Source organism: Lepidothrix coronata, unplaced genomic scaffold, assembly GCF_001604755.1.
Source record: "Lepidothrix coronata isolate B3197 unplaced genomic scaffold, Lepidothrix_coronata-1.0 Scaffold106, whole genome shotgun sequence".
In the NCBI taxonomy this organism is placed as follows: Eukaryota; Metazoa; Chordata; class Aves; order Passeriformes; family Pipridae; genus Lepidothrix; species Lepidothrix coronata.
In genome coordinates, this window is record NW_016690286.1 from 1,708,872 (window position 1) to 1,725,841 (window position 16,970).

Sequence of the window (16,970 nt, forward strand, 5' to 3'; positions counted from 1 at the left end):
ACATCTAAATTTGTTGCAACAAAATCCCACATCAAAGAGGTATAAAGTGACATAGCTCCTTCCTTTGTTATGTATAACTGATCCTCCTAGCTACTATAAAAAAATTGCAGAGTATTTAAGCCTAGGTGTGACTGTGATAAACCGAATTTACACGATTTATTAGATTTTATCCTATGTAACCTAATTGCATTATTGAAGGATTATAAAAAAAAATAAATATCACAATATCACCAGTACTGGACCCTGGCAGAGGCTCTATAGTATTATCCTTCCCTTTCACAGGGTTTACTTGTAGTTCTTCTCCCAACCACCTCACCTTCAAACTGCTTGCCAGTCTGCAGCAAAGCTCTGAATGCTTCACCTGTTGAATGAAGTCTCTGAAGGGCCTTTTTTAAAATTAGACACTAGCTACAGATTAAGGCTATTTGCCTTTCTTTTATGGTAACAGTTAAAAGGTCCATATTTTCAACGTGAAATTGATGCAGACGTTGGACCTTGCGACCAGAAATTTATATCCAAGTTATACAGGCCACTATAAAAACTAGATTTTAAAGTTATAAACAGTAGTCTAATTAGCTAATTAGTAGTCTAACATAGATAACAAGGTTAATTCTGGCTATATGCCTTCAAACTGATTTTATGCCAGCTGCAAGGGGTAGACAACAGCTGATTTAGCGTGAAATTACAGTGGTGCAGATAGCCAACACCTCAGCTGGCTTGAAGCCTACTGGTACAAGTTAACCCATCCCTTTACTTCATTTTGAATTGGCAGAGTGAGGAGCCTTCAAGGTCACTCTAGCAGGCTTTCAAATCAAAGCCGCAGCACAGAGTCATTGTTATTCCCCCCCCCTTTTGTTTCCTTGTCTTTTATTCTTCTCTGGCATCGCTGTTGCTTCATCAGCAGTAACTACCCAAAACTATCACAGAGCCAAATGCAGTGAACTGAGAAACAGCATCACTTTCTCACCCTGAATACCTTCTAATCCTCCCTCTCCCACAGATTTCAAGAGAACAATTTGTGGACCAAAGAGTTACACCATATGAGCGGAAGCATGGTCTACATACAGGCTCCTAAAAATAATGCCACAATAAAAAAACAATTCACAAGGGGGAGCTCAAAACCCAGGAAACCACCCAGGTAATGCAGTTAGGGTGGGAATTCTGAGTGTTGTAGCCAGAGGAAGAACTGCAATAACACAAGCAACAAATTGCATCTGGTTTTTGTTCTTACATTGCAAAAAGGTGCCCACCACAGCTAGTATCTTCATCTGAACAGTTTTGGTCTGTTTGCACTAAAGAGTTATTTACAATATGTGCAGTCACATCTACAGAAGAACATAGGAAATTTTTACTCCATGGCCAGCAAGAGTTTATTTTTTTTCTTTTTACTGGGTAAAAAGAAGACTTTTTTTCTAAAAAAAAAAAAAAACATATAGTATTTGATAATAATAACAAAGTACAAGCAAATACATTTCTGAAACATCTGTTTCCTTTACAATAGATCTATACAATATTTCACAGATGGGAAAACTGAATGCATTCTACAGATTCCCCCACGGACTACTTGTTAAAGCTGCTTTTTTTAAATCCCTTTAAACCAGAGATAACACAATGATGAAGAGCATGCTACTTCAGTATTCCCATATTTTAGTAAATGAGCATTTTCTTGGAAGTCTTCCTCATGTGGAAAACATACAATAGAGATGGGCAAGCGATGCTATGTATCCTCCCTGCTGTGCAAAAGGACTGTTGCCATGAGTCAGTGTACAAACACGTGCCAGACCGTGCAGCACTCTGCACATTGCCTGCAGCATTCACTAGGTTATTTTAGGGCAACTTCTTAGCACTGAAAACCAGAGCTGTGGTTATGATGGTGCTTGAGATGTAGGTCAGCTGTAGACAAGACTTTAGAAATGCTGCCTCAGTACATGCCCAGATGTAGTAGTACTTGTAGCTACATGAGAACTGGCTAGGAGAAGAGTATGAGAGGGACAAAAGCAGTAAAGGGACCCTGATGCTGAGAGCTCGGTGCGTATGCAGGCAATTACAGTGGTACCCTGTAAGGTGCACCTTTCTGTTCTTTAAAAACTAGAAGCATGTGCAAGTTAGGTGAAGTTTTACCTGCTGAAATGGTATTTCCAGGAGATGAGTTAGGAATATAGGTGGATCTAGGCATTGCCTCTGAATAGACATCAAAGAGGCTGTAATCCAAGCAGAAAACAAAGCTTCTGCTATAATAATTTATAACGTGTTAACTGCAGGACCCAGTGCTAAATCTGAGATAACTGAAAAGGAAGAAAATAACATGTTTTCAGTATACAAAAAACTGTGTCCATGAATTGCAACGAAAGTGGATTGGCTCTTACAGTGTGGATGAACAGGTTCTTAAAGGGACTGTAACAGCATGGACTGTTTACTGCTGATCTCCACAACACGACACACACTTGAGTTTCATCTGGTTGTGCTGCCTTGTTATATTCCCATCCTTGGTTGTTTGCACTTATCTCAAATATGATGCTCCAGTGGACTCGGAGGAACTGCAGAGATCGCACATTATTTTTGGCAACAATACTTTGGCAGCCTTGAATTAGTGAGGTACATATGTGGTGAACTGGGAATCAATCCCCTTGCGGCATGTTGCTTGCTGAAATGTTTTGCTGCTGTGACATGATGATTCCTTTCATTCTAATACTGGCAGAATCTGCATTGAAAGCTACACAGGACCAAACAATATTTTCACAGAAACCAAGCTCCTGAGTTCAAAGGACGCTGCTCCGCTCCCTCACATCCCAGTGACCAGTGGGAATGGCACGAAGCTTGCCCTGCAACTCTGTGAGCAGCTCCTTTGCTGGCTCTTGCCTGATTTTCCTGCGCATGTTGTGTGAGCTACTGATAAAACTCAGTAAACTGTTCTTATATAGGGAAGCAACATGCTTGGCATAAACATTCACTTAATTCAAAGTGCTGCAGTTACAAGGTTATAGGAAGCTGTGTACGCTCACACTCGTGGCTCTATCCTGTGAGAAAGCTCAAACAGAGCTTGCTGGTTGTCGATGACATGCAGGTGATGGACATATGGCTTCAGCTCATGATGCTCTTTCGAAGGAACTTCATTGCCTGCAAGAAAGAAGAAAGAGGATGGATCAGAAAGCTGTGCCTTGCCTGCTTCTCTGTCCTGTGTTGCAAAGTCACTGGTGTGCCATGTGTCAGGTGCTAGACAGTCACAAGAAAGACAGACAGTAATCTTACACAAAACCTTATGCATTGCACTTCAACAGTAATGCTGTTTAAGTGCAATACATAAGGTAACAGCTTGATAGAGAAAAGAGAAGAAATACATACGCAATGCTGAGCAGCCAGCATGCACAAAGGAGGGACAAGTGGACAGCAAGAAGCTGACTCTTCCCAAGAGGAAGACTTACTCCTGCTGGCAGTACAGGCAGTCCAATTCTCTGTTAAGGGTTTCCTTTGTGCTGCTCTTGCAGCACAACGGGGCCTTAAACATGGGTGGGCATGCTTAACAGGGCCTTAAGCATGGGTGGGCATGCATGGGACTCTAATTTTTAAAAAATCTTAACACAGGTTCAGAAGACAGCAGGCCCTGGATGAGTGTCTTCAGAGCCGGTGAAAGGTGACAGCACAGCAGATGGATACGAAAGCTCTTCAAAGCTGCTCTGACAGGCTCTCACGTTTTGATCTGTTATGCTTTTGATTTCTGATCTAGTAGCAGAGGCAAGAGTCATGCCGTCATTTCATGGGAGTTTACACAGCAAGAGGAATTAGCTGTGTAACAGACAAACTGAAGGGTGGCTTCAATGGCAGATGTTCTCTGTTACAAGCTTTATGCCCATCATGGGCTTGTGGGAACTCATTGTCTGTGAAATGCTCCACCACGGCTGGTACTAGCAGAAGTGGAAAAGGAAAAACTAAGCCCATGGCCACGAGATCCATCAAGACAGGCAGAGAAAGCAACATTGATGACTGCTGACAAATGAGCAAAGGTGGAAAGCTCGCTTCTAGTCCATGTCCTCAAGGAATTTTTAATATTACCATAAACGGACAAAGAAAACTCCTCAAAATTCCCTGAACCAATTAGCTTAACTCACACACTTCCTCCTTCTCCTTTGTTTTATTATCACCCTTTTCTCCACACTCTCCAGCTATACAAGGTTTCCAGGAATCAACCATCCCTCGTTTCTGAAGATTGCTGCATGATGCTGTGTGGGTAACACGGGATGTGAATGCAGCCAGTTCTGCATGTGGCCGCTAACAGGGTTCCTGGGCAACTATTTTAAAGGGCTATTTTGGAGCAGCCATCTAACTTGAGCAATGTCAGAGAGAACAGGACAATGTGATAAATCTGTGTCAGAATACAGAAATGACCTTTTTGTTCTGAGGGAACAGGATCTTAGCAGCTGTGCTGAACATACTGAAAAACATTTGTATTTCTCATTAACACCTCAAACGACAAAAGCTTGAATTATGTTATTTTCTAGGGCTGTTTTTTCTCACTTTGGAAATGCTATTATTTGTTTTCAGCATTTAGGACATAAACATGTTATTTCCACTAAAAAGGCATTTCAGTCTTACTTGGAACCTAACCAGTTTCTAATCCAGAAACACTTTGGCCTGCAAGCTTAATACACATGATACAGTTCATAAACAATAATAATATTCCTTGCTTAGTTTTGTTTGAATTCTTTCCTACAGTGAGATACCTGCTGCTCTTAAGCCAATCTGGGAATTGACGCAGTAGAAAGACTCACATTTCTGAGAGCAAAATAAGCCCACTAGAAAAGGAAACTGTCCATAAAGTCTCAATAAATATTCAGTGAATTCATTTCATGCCTAAATGAATTTAAGAAAAAAAAAAGTGCCTACAGGGATGTCTGTATAAGCTGCTTTTTAAATGCCAGCTTCACAATAAATCAAGTCTGTAGCAAAATAAAATAACAATCACATACTTCAAACTACCAGATTATATGGTAAATCTCAGGTATTAACCTTGGATTTCTGTTGCAAGACTTAGAAAACCACTTGGAAAAAGAAAAGGCAAAAATGTGATGAAAGATGTGCAGAGAAGGTGCAAAAAAACCCTAACACCATTAGAAGGAACCAGTGCTACATTTTATAATGCCAAATAAGAGATATTTTAACTTACAGGCATGGTTTGGATTAACCAATATTTCCTTCATTATCTGAAAAAAAAAAAAAAGGCTCAAGGCACATCTTGCTCCTTCTCTCCCAAAATAATACAGGAACCATAATTCTCAAAGGTACCTGTATTTATACACAAAATGATTATTCTTTTTGCTGGAGTCCATACTGACAGCTGTTGAAAATTCAGCTGGAAAAAAAATGATTCAGACTCTGTTTTCCCCAAGGCTGCAGCACAGTTCTGAACTCGTCTTTGAAAAAGAGGTTTTAGTGGCCTCAATAAATGACATGTTTACTAGGTTTGGCTTAAAAACTAACCACTTCCTAAAGTAGTGTTGCTTTTGTCCCCTTCCTGTATTTAACCTCTCTGCAGAGAATAAGAAACTCTGAGAAGGAGAAAATGAGGTTTCTCCTCTGTGAACGGTGGAAAAAAGCAAGCTGGGTTCTTCTGACTTGGTCCCTTAGGGTTGGATTCTCTGGAGGCTAACAAGGCAGAAACAAAACAAAACCAAACAAACAAAGCAAACAAAAAGAAGTCTTCTATGCAGCTGAGGCACTCACAACTGTTCCCATCAGCATAGATCCTCCAGTGTCTAAAGCAGACAGATTTTTATTTGCAGCTTCCCCTAGCACAGGTACTAACACAACACCTCCCATTTCTTTCTACTCCACTTTTGTGAAACCCACAGAATCTTCATACCTTCTGGACTTCTCCAATTTTGTGAAATGACATTAGGAACCCAAAATAAGCAAACAGTTGTTCTTGGTGAAAAGCCAAGTGAAAAGCTGTGGTGATTAATGCCATCTTTTTAGCTACTGGAAGCCAAGACAGCTGTGAATCCATTACCAAAACACACAGACTGGCAGGAGATTGAGTTAACTTGGTCATAGCTGGGAAAGGGAGAAACAGCAGCATACACCAGAGGCCTCCATTATTAAGTACAGCTGGCACAGATCTTACACAGGGTTTTGAAGAGGTAGTAATTTTTGTAGGAAAATAATTTATTAAAGTTTGGAAGCTGTTTCTACAAACATTTTGTAAAGTAAAACTGCATCCATTTCTGTTATGCTGATCTTCCAACAACTGTGCCCTCTCTTGCCAATTGGTTAAATAATTGTTGTCCACATTTTGCTGCTGTAGTAAACATGAGCAACCGAAAAGAAAACAGAGGAAAACCACCAAAACAAAACAAAACAACTAACAAACCCTCAAGGGCGTACAAATGCAAAATAAGTAGGAAGTTTTGGCTACTCACCAAATTGGTTATTTCTGCAATGTCTCAAAGACCGAACAGTGTCTGCAATCATGTGCTGCAAAGAAAAGGCAAAAAACATTAGTGCAAAAACCTGAGACAGATTCTGTCATTAGAAAAGCCTGAGAAATCTCCTTGCCCTACACTGTACAGCAAAAAGAAACTGTAATAAGGTAGAAAATGAAGACAACAGGAGAAACTTTGCTCTTTATCTTAGTGATACCATTTGATGAAACAGGGTTACTCTAGATGTCTTCTTGGTACCACCCTGATTAAATGAGAACAATTCCCTAAGAGCCCATGGGAAGTGGTCATGGAAAATAATCAAATAATTGCTCATTTTTGTTCCAGTGACTTTTATTAAACTGAAAGCCTACAGCAAGGAAGTCCTGTGGACTGGGTGAGTCCTCAGAGCTCAACCCCAGCTTTAGTTTATTATCCAGGATATTCTGTAGTCTGCAACCTCTCCTTGTGTCTCCACATGTCGTATAATTAGACTATAAGCCTCTTTGTGGCACAGACTACTCCCCTTGGCATATACTTGTATAATGCCTAGCACAATCAGGTACCAGTATCAGCTAGGCAGTTTTCTGCAGTATAACCAGCAAAACAAAAAAGCAGCCCATAACCTAAATGCTGCAGAGCAAGCACCCTGACATCTCCGCAGGCATGTACCAAATAAGACTATCCTGTAGGTATGCTATTTTAACAAAGGCTGGTGCTAACAGGGATATTGGATCTGCACTTAGATTACGCAGAAGAAATAAAGGGTTTAAGTTCAGTTTGTCATTCAGGCTCAGGTCTTCAACTTACAAAAACTGGGACTGTTCACTACAAATCAGTGGAGTGAGTTCATTTTCCCTAGATACTACCCATAAAGTTCTTAAACCATTACTTTTCCTAATTTCGCTGCTTCTGTGGCAACTCTTCACCAAATCTAGTAATTAATTGAAGCAAATTGCAGTTATCAGGCATGATCTGATAGCTCATGCAAACAGCTAATGCTCTTCTCATATCTCCCTCAAAAATGATCAGAGGTGGAAAGGATTAACTCTCTTGAGCAGACTATGTTTAAGACCAGAACGATGCAGAACAGCTCATCTCTCAACCCCCGGGAGAGGTTTACAAGGCTTCTCCACAGAAAAGCTTATCACAAGAGCACATTTAATGGAAACTTCATATTCCTTTCATCAGTGAATCAAAATAATTTTTCTTGTTACTCACTGTGATTCATTTGCCATGAAATCACGAATCTCTTGTGCTGATGTCCTTGCACTGTTTATAATGAAGTTCTAATGAGATGATCTAGATTTCCTGATCAATAGTGTGAGTACTGGGAGAGGTACAACTTCCACCAATGCTGCTACTGTGATGTTTTCTGACATTTCCCTTCGCATTTGGATTTTAAAAGTAAGAGAGGCCCTACTATCACACACACTGTAACTTTTTGCTGTTTCTTCTTTGTAGTCAGTCAGCGTGAGGGTCCATCCCAAGGATGGAGGTGATGCTCTGGTAAGGGAAGAACCTCTCTGTGGAACACTTTGAGCAGAATCCCAAATCTCCCGGCTTTAGTAGCCTAATTAGGAATTTCTCTCTGTTTTCAGCTCTCTGGGATCCAAAAGTAATACAGAAAATCAGCCAATTTATCTGCAAAGCAAATGCTATTCTCCTGGTTGTTTAAACAGGTGTGTGCATACTGTTAGTGTGATGAGTAACACACCTTTAACTGCAAAAACTCAGGCTTGAGGGTTGCATAGATATTCGGGGGGTGGGGGTTGAGAACCCTCAGCTGCAGCACACAGTTCTTACAGATGAAGGTGCTAGGTAAGCTGGTGCTATCAAAAATGGTAATGGCCACTGACCTGTATTAGAGTTTGCTGAAGTGTGGATAAGATATGTCATTGCTAAGATATGGCTGGTGGCTGACTGGAGAAAAAAACCTGAAGAAACCGCCTTTCGGTGGTTTCTGACCAAGCAGCTCAGAAAATACCATGGAAATACCTTGAGATGTAACAGCATAAGACCATATTTTCATTTATTCCTTCAGATTCAGTTGAGGAAGTAAGTATGGTACTAAAAATCAATCTAATGCTCCTGTAGACTAGATTTTACCCAAAATGGAGTTAAATAAGCCACAGCAATCCCTTCACTGTTTGCTAAAGCTAGGTAACATTCCTGAGACAAAAGATCATTTCACTTTCTTCTCTTTGCAAATTTCCTCTTTATATTTTGAATTAATTTTGTCTCCACTGCAATCACATCATGTCAAATCAAATTCAGTCATGGTAGGGTTGTTGAGGTCCAAGAATATAAAAGAACCGGGGACTGTAGGGAGAAATAAGATCTTTTATTAAACCAACTAACATAGTTGGAAAAAATAATGGTTCAAACTGACAAGTCCTCCTTCAGACGAGATGTTTAATGCAAAAATGAAATATTACAAAATACTGATCCAAACAGAGACACAAGAAACCATCTTTGTGTTGATATTCATAAGTAGAAACTCTACTCATTTATAACAGTAAGTTCCTTCCCCAAAGCAGTAATCTGCTATGGTAGAATAATTCTTTTATTCTTTTTCTGCAACAGCAAATTTGCAGGTGAGGTTCAGTGGCTTGATCCAAACCCAGCAGGAGTCAATGTCAATCCTAATTTTTCTCAGCAAAGGCCAGAAAGTGCTCAGCACTTCAGTGTTCAGTGCAGAATACCAAGGAAGACATTGTTCTTTAGGACAAAGCCCTTATAATTAGAAAAGAAACATGGCCTGATGTATATGTGATAATGTGTGATGCATCTTGTTAGTTCATGCCCACTGACTAAATCCCTTAACATTCAAATGAGCCAGTGTAATACCAGTGCACTGCCTGAGTTTCCACTGCACTGATATTTAAATCTCTCCTAAGCCCTTACTTCCTAAGCTTGCACTATTGCCTGCATTCATATGTACACAGGGCTGCATGAGACGTTTCCGAGAGCGTGATCTGACTAATAATTTGGAGGAAGTGTCAATCTGAATAACCCTTACCCCACGACCATCACCTCAGACTCTCCCCCCTGCCATTTAAAATGCCCATTATCCATTTGAATGGAAAAGGTGAAATCCTGACTCACTGAAGTCAATTAGCAAAGCTCTCACTGCCTCTGGAGACACAATGGTGACAGGAAGGACTGGAATTCTCACCCAGCAAGCCCAGCATACATTAACCATATACATGATTAAATAACAAACAAACAAACAAACAAGGTCTGCTAAGACTGAAACAAGAATTAGATCCTACATATTCACTAAACAAATATATGGGCCAGTGGGGGGATTTTAGTAACAATTATTGTGCATCAAGGGCTAGTTTAATTTACATGTTAATTGGATGTACTTCCAAGAGGCAATGAAGAAGAACATGCTAATGAGTTTTATGCAAACACCTAAAGGTCAAACAGTTAATGGACTTGGGACAAGAAAACCCTTCGTTAAATGCAAATCGGTGTTCTCCTAAATTCTGCAACAAGAAAAGGTACAGAAATCAAATAGAAAACACAAAAAAAAGGAGCTCAGGTTCAAAAGTCAAACTCTACATCTGCTTGTAAGTTGAAAGACAATGTACATTATGATAGGATGTGAAAATAAGTTCAACATCTGGTTCATGAATAACTCCATGGTTGCATGTTCATTCTCAAACAAGCGTAAACACATGGAGAAAATAGTTGGGAAGAATTCACCAGGCACAGCCATCTGTCCTGTGGCATGTCTAGAGCAATTGGGAAAAAACATTTTGGTTTCTTGATCAAATACTACAGGCCAACAAAAAAAACCAAACCAAACAAACCACCACCATCTTCACCACCAAAATAATCCAAACTTCTCTACTCCATCACTGTTCAGATATACAAATTTTGGCTTTGTGCTGTGAAAATATTATATATAAAAAAAAAGGCAGACTAGGGAAATCAAACTTCTATCAGTAATATTATGCCAGAGTAGATGTCATATGATGTCTAGAGTGAATGTGGCCAAAGATACAATGTCAGTAAGTGCCCTTATGCATAAAAGTTAAAATAGTGGTATTTACAGTCAGTTTAATTCATATTTCAGGCATTATTTTTTTCATCATCTAACCTAGATCAAAAAACTTCTCTTTCATTCAAAATCCCTGGAATTACCATATCAGTGGCAGGTGATAAAGCAGAGGAACCTTTTCTTAAGTGAGAGACTAGAGAAGCCTTGAGAAAAAAAAGGGAATGAAACATAATTCAGAGAAAGCTGAAGCAGGAGAACTTAACTGATAAGAAATAGTCCACGAGGTGGTGCAAAGGAATTGATCTCACTCAGTGAAAAAATGAGTGGACTGTGTGATGGCCATTACTGGCTTAGACATTTTACAGAGAAGTGGAGGAGGAAGGAATGAGAAGAGAGAGGAGCAGAGGAAAAGGGCAGGGGAGATAGACTGTTGACTGTTTTCTCATGCTTGCTCTTTTTTACCCGTTTTTCTTCCTGATTCATCCAAAAGAAAACCTTTTAGTCTTACAAGATAAGGAAGGGAAATGGAAGAATAGGACGTGACTCTTTTGAAAAACAGGAAGGACAAAATTAGCTTACCAGCTTTTCAAAATTAACAAGGTTATCCAGAAATGTTTTATTTCCTTCATGGATGAATGTTACATCTGAAAAATAAAATAAAGGAAAAATAATTACTTTTCATGGGTTTGTTGTTTAATGCAAAGAAATAAAATGACTAAACAGCAACAAAAAGGAAAAAAAAGGAAAGTATCCCATTAAAGATTGACACAATACCTTATAACAGTGGAACAAAAGTCTGGTTTAATGATGACATGCAGAGATTATTAGACAACAATAGTAGGTACACATTGCAACAAGAGTATTTTCAAAAGGGAGCATGGATTTCTTATTAAACCTGGTCTGTGTTACTTCCAGGGTGCATAACATACAGGGGATGGTTGGGAGCACAGGAGGGCATCCAGAGGGATGGCCCTGCAGGGCATGGCTGCTCTCCACACACCGCAGTACTGGTCCAGATATGCTGCCCATGACTGTGCCTGGGCTGGAGCTGGTCAGTCCCTGAGCCCAGAGCTCCATGGAGGCAGAGAGCTCCATAGGGGCAGAGCTACCAGATGCTGGAGCTGGCTCTGATACCCCTTCATCTCTCTCTGTGGGACACTGACTCTGAAGTCCCCCCCCTACAGCAATGGGTAGCCAGAGAGGTTAAACACAAGGCACTAAACCAAAGTGTTATGGCTAGGAAAAAACACTTGTATGCAGTGTTGTTGGGAGAGAATTTGCGAAGGCAACAAAAAGGTCAGAGGAAAAGGAAAAGGTCTATATTTGACTCCAGGAAGAAAACTGAACACAGTGTAATGAACTGAAGGGGGGGGAATATCAGGCAAAATAAATGTTGCCAAGTTAACACTACAATTACAACAGTAGCTGGAGGTCATTTTCTCTATTTTTCTAATGCATATTAGGACAGAAATCAGAACTATCTTGGGCATGAAATACAAAGACCATGAATAGATCTCCCATGGGGACGGAAGGTCTGACTACAATAGTACATCTCCAGATTACTGAAAATACTAGGAGGAGCACCACCACCTATCAGCTCTCTCCTGGATGTGTGGGTATTCAGGAGTGCCAGGAGGAGTCAGCACTATTGTAATGAGATGGCACTCCAATATCACTACTTCTTAAAAGTCACAGCTGTGTCTGCCAGCAGAAGAATTGCACACAGTAAACAAGACATCTCCCTCTGCGCAGAGGTGCCAACCTCCAGCCCACCAGTCTGTGCATCGCAGCATTTCTTCTGTGCTCATCCCCAGTACTCCCTCTGATGCCCACATGGACCTGGTGGTTTTGGGGGATTTTAGGACTGGAAACCCACAGCAAATGCTGGAAGATGCTTTGTCACCTCCCCTCTCCCTACACACACACACACACACACACACACACACACACACACACACACACGTACACACACTTCACCCACCCCTACCTTCACCCTCCCCCAAAACAGCCCACCTAATTTATTTCCTTGGGTTTCAAAGACTCACTCTGTGCCTGAAGGGCATTTTGTAATTGCTTGGAATTGGAATGCTAATGGCTTCATGTGCTGGTGGAAACCCAGGGCTGGGACTCTTCAGAGGGGTGATGGAGAGCTCCTGTGCCCCCAGGGCAGCTGGGCTGGGGTCTGCCTGGGGCAGGCAAGATGCCAGCCTGGCCATGAGAGTCCAGCCAGCCCTCCTGAGCAAATGCAGAAAGCACAGCGTATGCTGGTGATGCCTCCAGCACCTCTCTGTCCCTGTGCAGCATCCTAAAAATCAGGGGGAAAGGAGGGAGCAGGACCCTCTACACCTCCTCTGCTGGGCTGCTTTGGGGCACCCAGGGAAAGGGACACAGAAAGGATACGACTTCAGGACACAGATATTACTTGTCTCTATATCAATGCAGTTAAAAACTGTCCATCACTTCTAATGAAAAACTTATACTGGAAGCAGAAAATTCCACACAGCTTTTTAAGTCAATGAAAGCAACGTGTATATCTCTGAGGGCAGAAGGAACAGAAATTTGCTTTGCAGCCAACAACTAAGAGTCTAGATAAATTCAGTGGAGCAGAAAATTGTGTCTGAACTAGGTTGTAAGGGTATATCACAGTATTTTATTACACATTTGAAAAATCTGCCTGATTTTCAAAAGCTGTATCTGTATGCTATGAGAGCTCTGTATTTAAATTTAATTAACTTTTAAAAGGACACTCTGATGTTATTTTTCGTAATTGAAGAATCTTCATTTTTTTAATTGAAACTACTTTTGTTCCTCTTGTGTTGAAATAGAGTAATTTGTAGAGTTACTAATGTTTTCTATTCTATCCATGCCTATTTTACTGGTCTTGGAAATGACCTTAATACAAAGATGTTTGATATGGAGTAAAGTCATTTGTACTGTGCAATACTTTGGGAATTACCAACCTTGGCAACATCTCCTTATGGACCACTGCATTGAAGGAAATTACTGCAATACTTTCAAAGTCTCCTTGCTATCTCCAATACATGCTAAAACAGAGAAGTTGCTTAGGTGCATGTTCTTATACACCAGATTGTAGTGCTGTGCAGACATCATTGCTACAAGTGACTTGTTTATGTTTGCTGCCCTTGTTTGCAGTCAAGACATACTCCGGAACACCAGGAAAATATTGATTTTGAAGCCTTAATAATTGTATCCATCTGAATTAATGCAAACTGCTTTGATGTGTGCAAAGAGGGGAAGTGTCTGATGGCTCCCGAACTGTCACCGACTGATCTGGAGAACTGCCTGCAAACATTTTACAGCAGCAGCAACAGCAGGTTGGGATACACGGCCTAAAGAGAATGCTTTCAGAATACAGGAATAAACAAATGAATTTGCCATGTTCAAAGACAAGGCAGTTAATAATTAATGACCTTAAGACAATGGAAAATTTTAAACACTTGCTACTTAATTAGCTGCCCAGCTCACTGCATTAGCAAGTAGTTGCAGCTTCTTTTAATAGATTTTTGTTTTTAAAAATAACTTTAGATAGTAAGATTTTTATTTATCTCTTTCATATATACAAGAGACTTGAAAATCCCCTCCTCTCAGGACAGACAGACAGGGCAGGTTCTGCCTTCAGGGTGACACCAGGTAGGTTCACCCAGGAGAAGCAGGGAAGCACCTCTGAACAGGCATGTCAGAGTAGCAGCATGACCAAAGCTACTGGTGCAGGTGCACCCAGTGCAGCTCCATTTGGGGGCTTGCAGGGTCTCACTTCTCCACTGAAGAAGATGTGGCCAAAGCAGTGGCACACAGCTCTATCCACACCTGACAGGAAAACATGAAGTTTGAAAACCTGTGTGAAAATTGCCATCTTCCTCCTGTCTTAAAAGGAAGTTGTTTATTATCCAGACCAAGTGCTATCTTGTAGATACCACTATATCTGTCACATACTTATCTTAAGACCACCTGAAGGAAAAATCACCTTTCACTTATTTTAATTAATGACAAGAGAGAGAAGCCAAGCTTTAACATTACCTTTCAGAAGTAAGGGCATGAAGGGGATTTTCGGAGATTTCATTTTCTTGAATGCATCTCTGTAAGCTTTGTGATTCAGAGAAGGGTCCTACAAAACCATTTGAGTAATAGAGAGAAAAATCAATAGGCTATAAAAGAGCAATTCTAAATCCATTATGGGCTTATGATCTGAACATGATTTAGATATAAAAGATCTCTTTGGGAAACAAGGTAGCTCAAGGTTTTCTAAGCTAGGTGACATGCTAAACTGAACAGGAAACGTAAACAGTGAAAGGAACAAAAGCAATTATGTTCCTCTAGATGAAGCAGTGCTAAAATAGGAGTAAGCTGCAGAACAGATTCACTTGGACTGCTCTGTAATTTCCCCACAAATTTCTATTAGCAAAATCTCTTACTATCTAGCATGAAAGGTATCCCAGAATGTATTGCTGATTAATTTCTTCTTAAAAAAAACCCCAAAATAATACCACCAAACAGCAACAAAAAAAATAAAATAAAAAAATAAGGGAGTGTGTGTCAGTGGCATTGTGTAGGCAATTCAAAATTCATCTAAATTTCCCATATAAATGAATATTTTTGCACACCAGCTCACACAGAATCTTGAAAACACAGTCATTTACTACAGACTACAAGTATAGAAGCATGACAGCTGTTAAGGGCCGGATCTCATGTTCCCCATTCCAGGCAGGGATCTCACCACCCACCCACTTCCATGACAGCCAGAGGAAACATTTGTTTATTTAGCTTTGATAACGCTGAAAAAGACCCTCTACCTCGGATTTTGAGGTGTTTTTTTTAAAACTTCAGCTGTCCTCTTTTTCTCCTGATTTGCAGCATGTTGCTTCAGATAAAGGCTAATAAACTACCAGAGCAAAAGAAGAGCTTCCAAATTGATGCTGGGGAACTGATACTACATTTGCCTCTCTCTGCCCTTCCTCCAACTGTCAGGAATACAGCCTCCTTCTTTTTTGTGTTTGGAGACCACCTCTGAGCTCTGGAGAGCCACGTGGCCTTGGGCAAATCATGGATCTGACAAGACAAGTTCCAGCTCAAGACAATAAATTAGGAAGAAAGAAGGCAAGTAAAGCAAGCAATGCTCTTCTGCTGTCAGCGCGGTACTTACTGTCAAACTTTCAAGTTCAGTGAAAAGTTTCTTGAACTTCCCAGGAATCTTCTGAAGTGGGAAAAACAGATAAGGGAAAAAAAAAAGAGAAGTTGATTTAGGCAGAAAAATGCTGAGGCATTTTTTTTCCATGAGACCGCCATGGCTGAAGTGCCTGCTAAAAGTACCAACAGGCAGTTAACCTCTGCTCCTCAGCTCCCAGAGCCCTAATTACAGACCATGTTCAGTGCAATGCCAGTGAGACACTGAGCCCCACAGCTTTGCCTTGGGGACCCTGCATCCTTCTTTTATGGAAACTGCTTGTTAGCATCCGGTTTTATTTTCTTCCCTACCTTCCATGCCTGCTGCAGTTATCTGAATATCCATATCTACTTGGCAGCAGTAACACAGGGTGAGGATTCAGGAACTGTGATCACATCCAGGTTAAATAATTTGCTGTAATCAATCTTCCCCTAAAATATGGGTTCTAGAAATTAACAGGCATCACGCTCAGTGCTGTTTGATACACCACCCCAGTGCTGACCAGGGTTACTGCCACATGCTAGTGCCAAAGAGAGAGAACTTTCCTTAACAAACTGATTACCTCTGGTGTCTCATCCTAATCCCACAGGGAGGTGCATAAAGCACTTTCTAAGGGAGACCAGACACAAAGTACCATCTTGCCCCACATGCCAACACCTGCTCTACTCCACAAACATCCACTTCCTTTCTCTATAAGATGTTTTAACGGATTCACCTTATTACACGCTACAATGTTCTACAATTTGAATTTTGCTACTGGTATTTTGGATTTGAACAATGGTGTGTGTACCTTAAAATCTGTTTATTTTTTTCCAACCATATTAGTTAGTCTAGTAAAAATATCCCCTCTTACTACAAATCCTGTCTGGTCTTTGTCCTTAGATCCTGACAGCCCCAGTAACAATACCAAGAGAAAAGAGATTTAGAACAATTAGATTAAGTGGATGTGCTGTATGACTAAAATGCTAAAATAACTGCATATGGAATTGCAATTGCATTTTTTTATATCTTCAGTCAGGGTAAGTTAGACTTATTAAAACACTGGATACTGTAAAAAAGAAAAGTTGGAGAAAATGCTTGGGAGCACACGACTCGTTTAAGAATTCAAGTGTGGAGCCAATATAATTTAGTGTCTTAATGGCTGCTTAAATTTAGGTTGTTTCATTTACATGTGTAAGTAATTATAATTAATTTATAAACATTGCTCTACTTTCTAGAAGTCACATTACTAATGCAAATAACCTTCTGCTTTTGAAATTTCCAGTGCAATGAAGTTTTACGAATAATAAAAAAAAAAAAGCGCATGACTTCATAAATATTTTACGCACAGAAACATGACATATTTACAATGATATATATGCAG

The 16,970-nt window shown here is 40.3% G+C and overlaps 1 protein-coding gene across 1 annotated transcript in view; it reads right to left on the reverse strand.

Annotated features, from left to right (window-relative positions):
* Window positions 1-16,970, reverse strand: part of RAPGEF5 (Rap guanine nucleotide exchange factor 5) — a 137,761-nt gene that overhangs the window by 584 nt on the left and 120,207 nt on the right. The window contains exons 23-27 of the mRNA XM_017823836.1: window positions 15,587-15,637; window positions 14,464-14,551; window positions 11,005-11,069; window positions 6,414-6,468; window positions 1-3,117 (exon numbers count right to left, since the gene is read on the reverse strand). The exon at window positions 1-3,117 is cut by the window's left edge and continues 584 nt beyond it. Coding sequence (XP_017679325.1) covers window positions 2,999-3,117; window positions 6,414-6,468; window positions 11,005-11,069; window positions 14,464-14,551; window positions 15,587-15,637 — 378 coding nt within the window. The 3' untranslated portion in view covers window positions 1-2,998. The remainder of the gene's footprint in view (window positions 3,118-6,413; window positions 6,469-11,004; window positions 11,070-14,463; window positions 14,552-15,586; window positions 15,638-16,970) is intronic.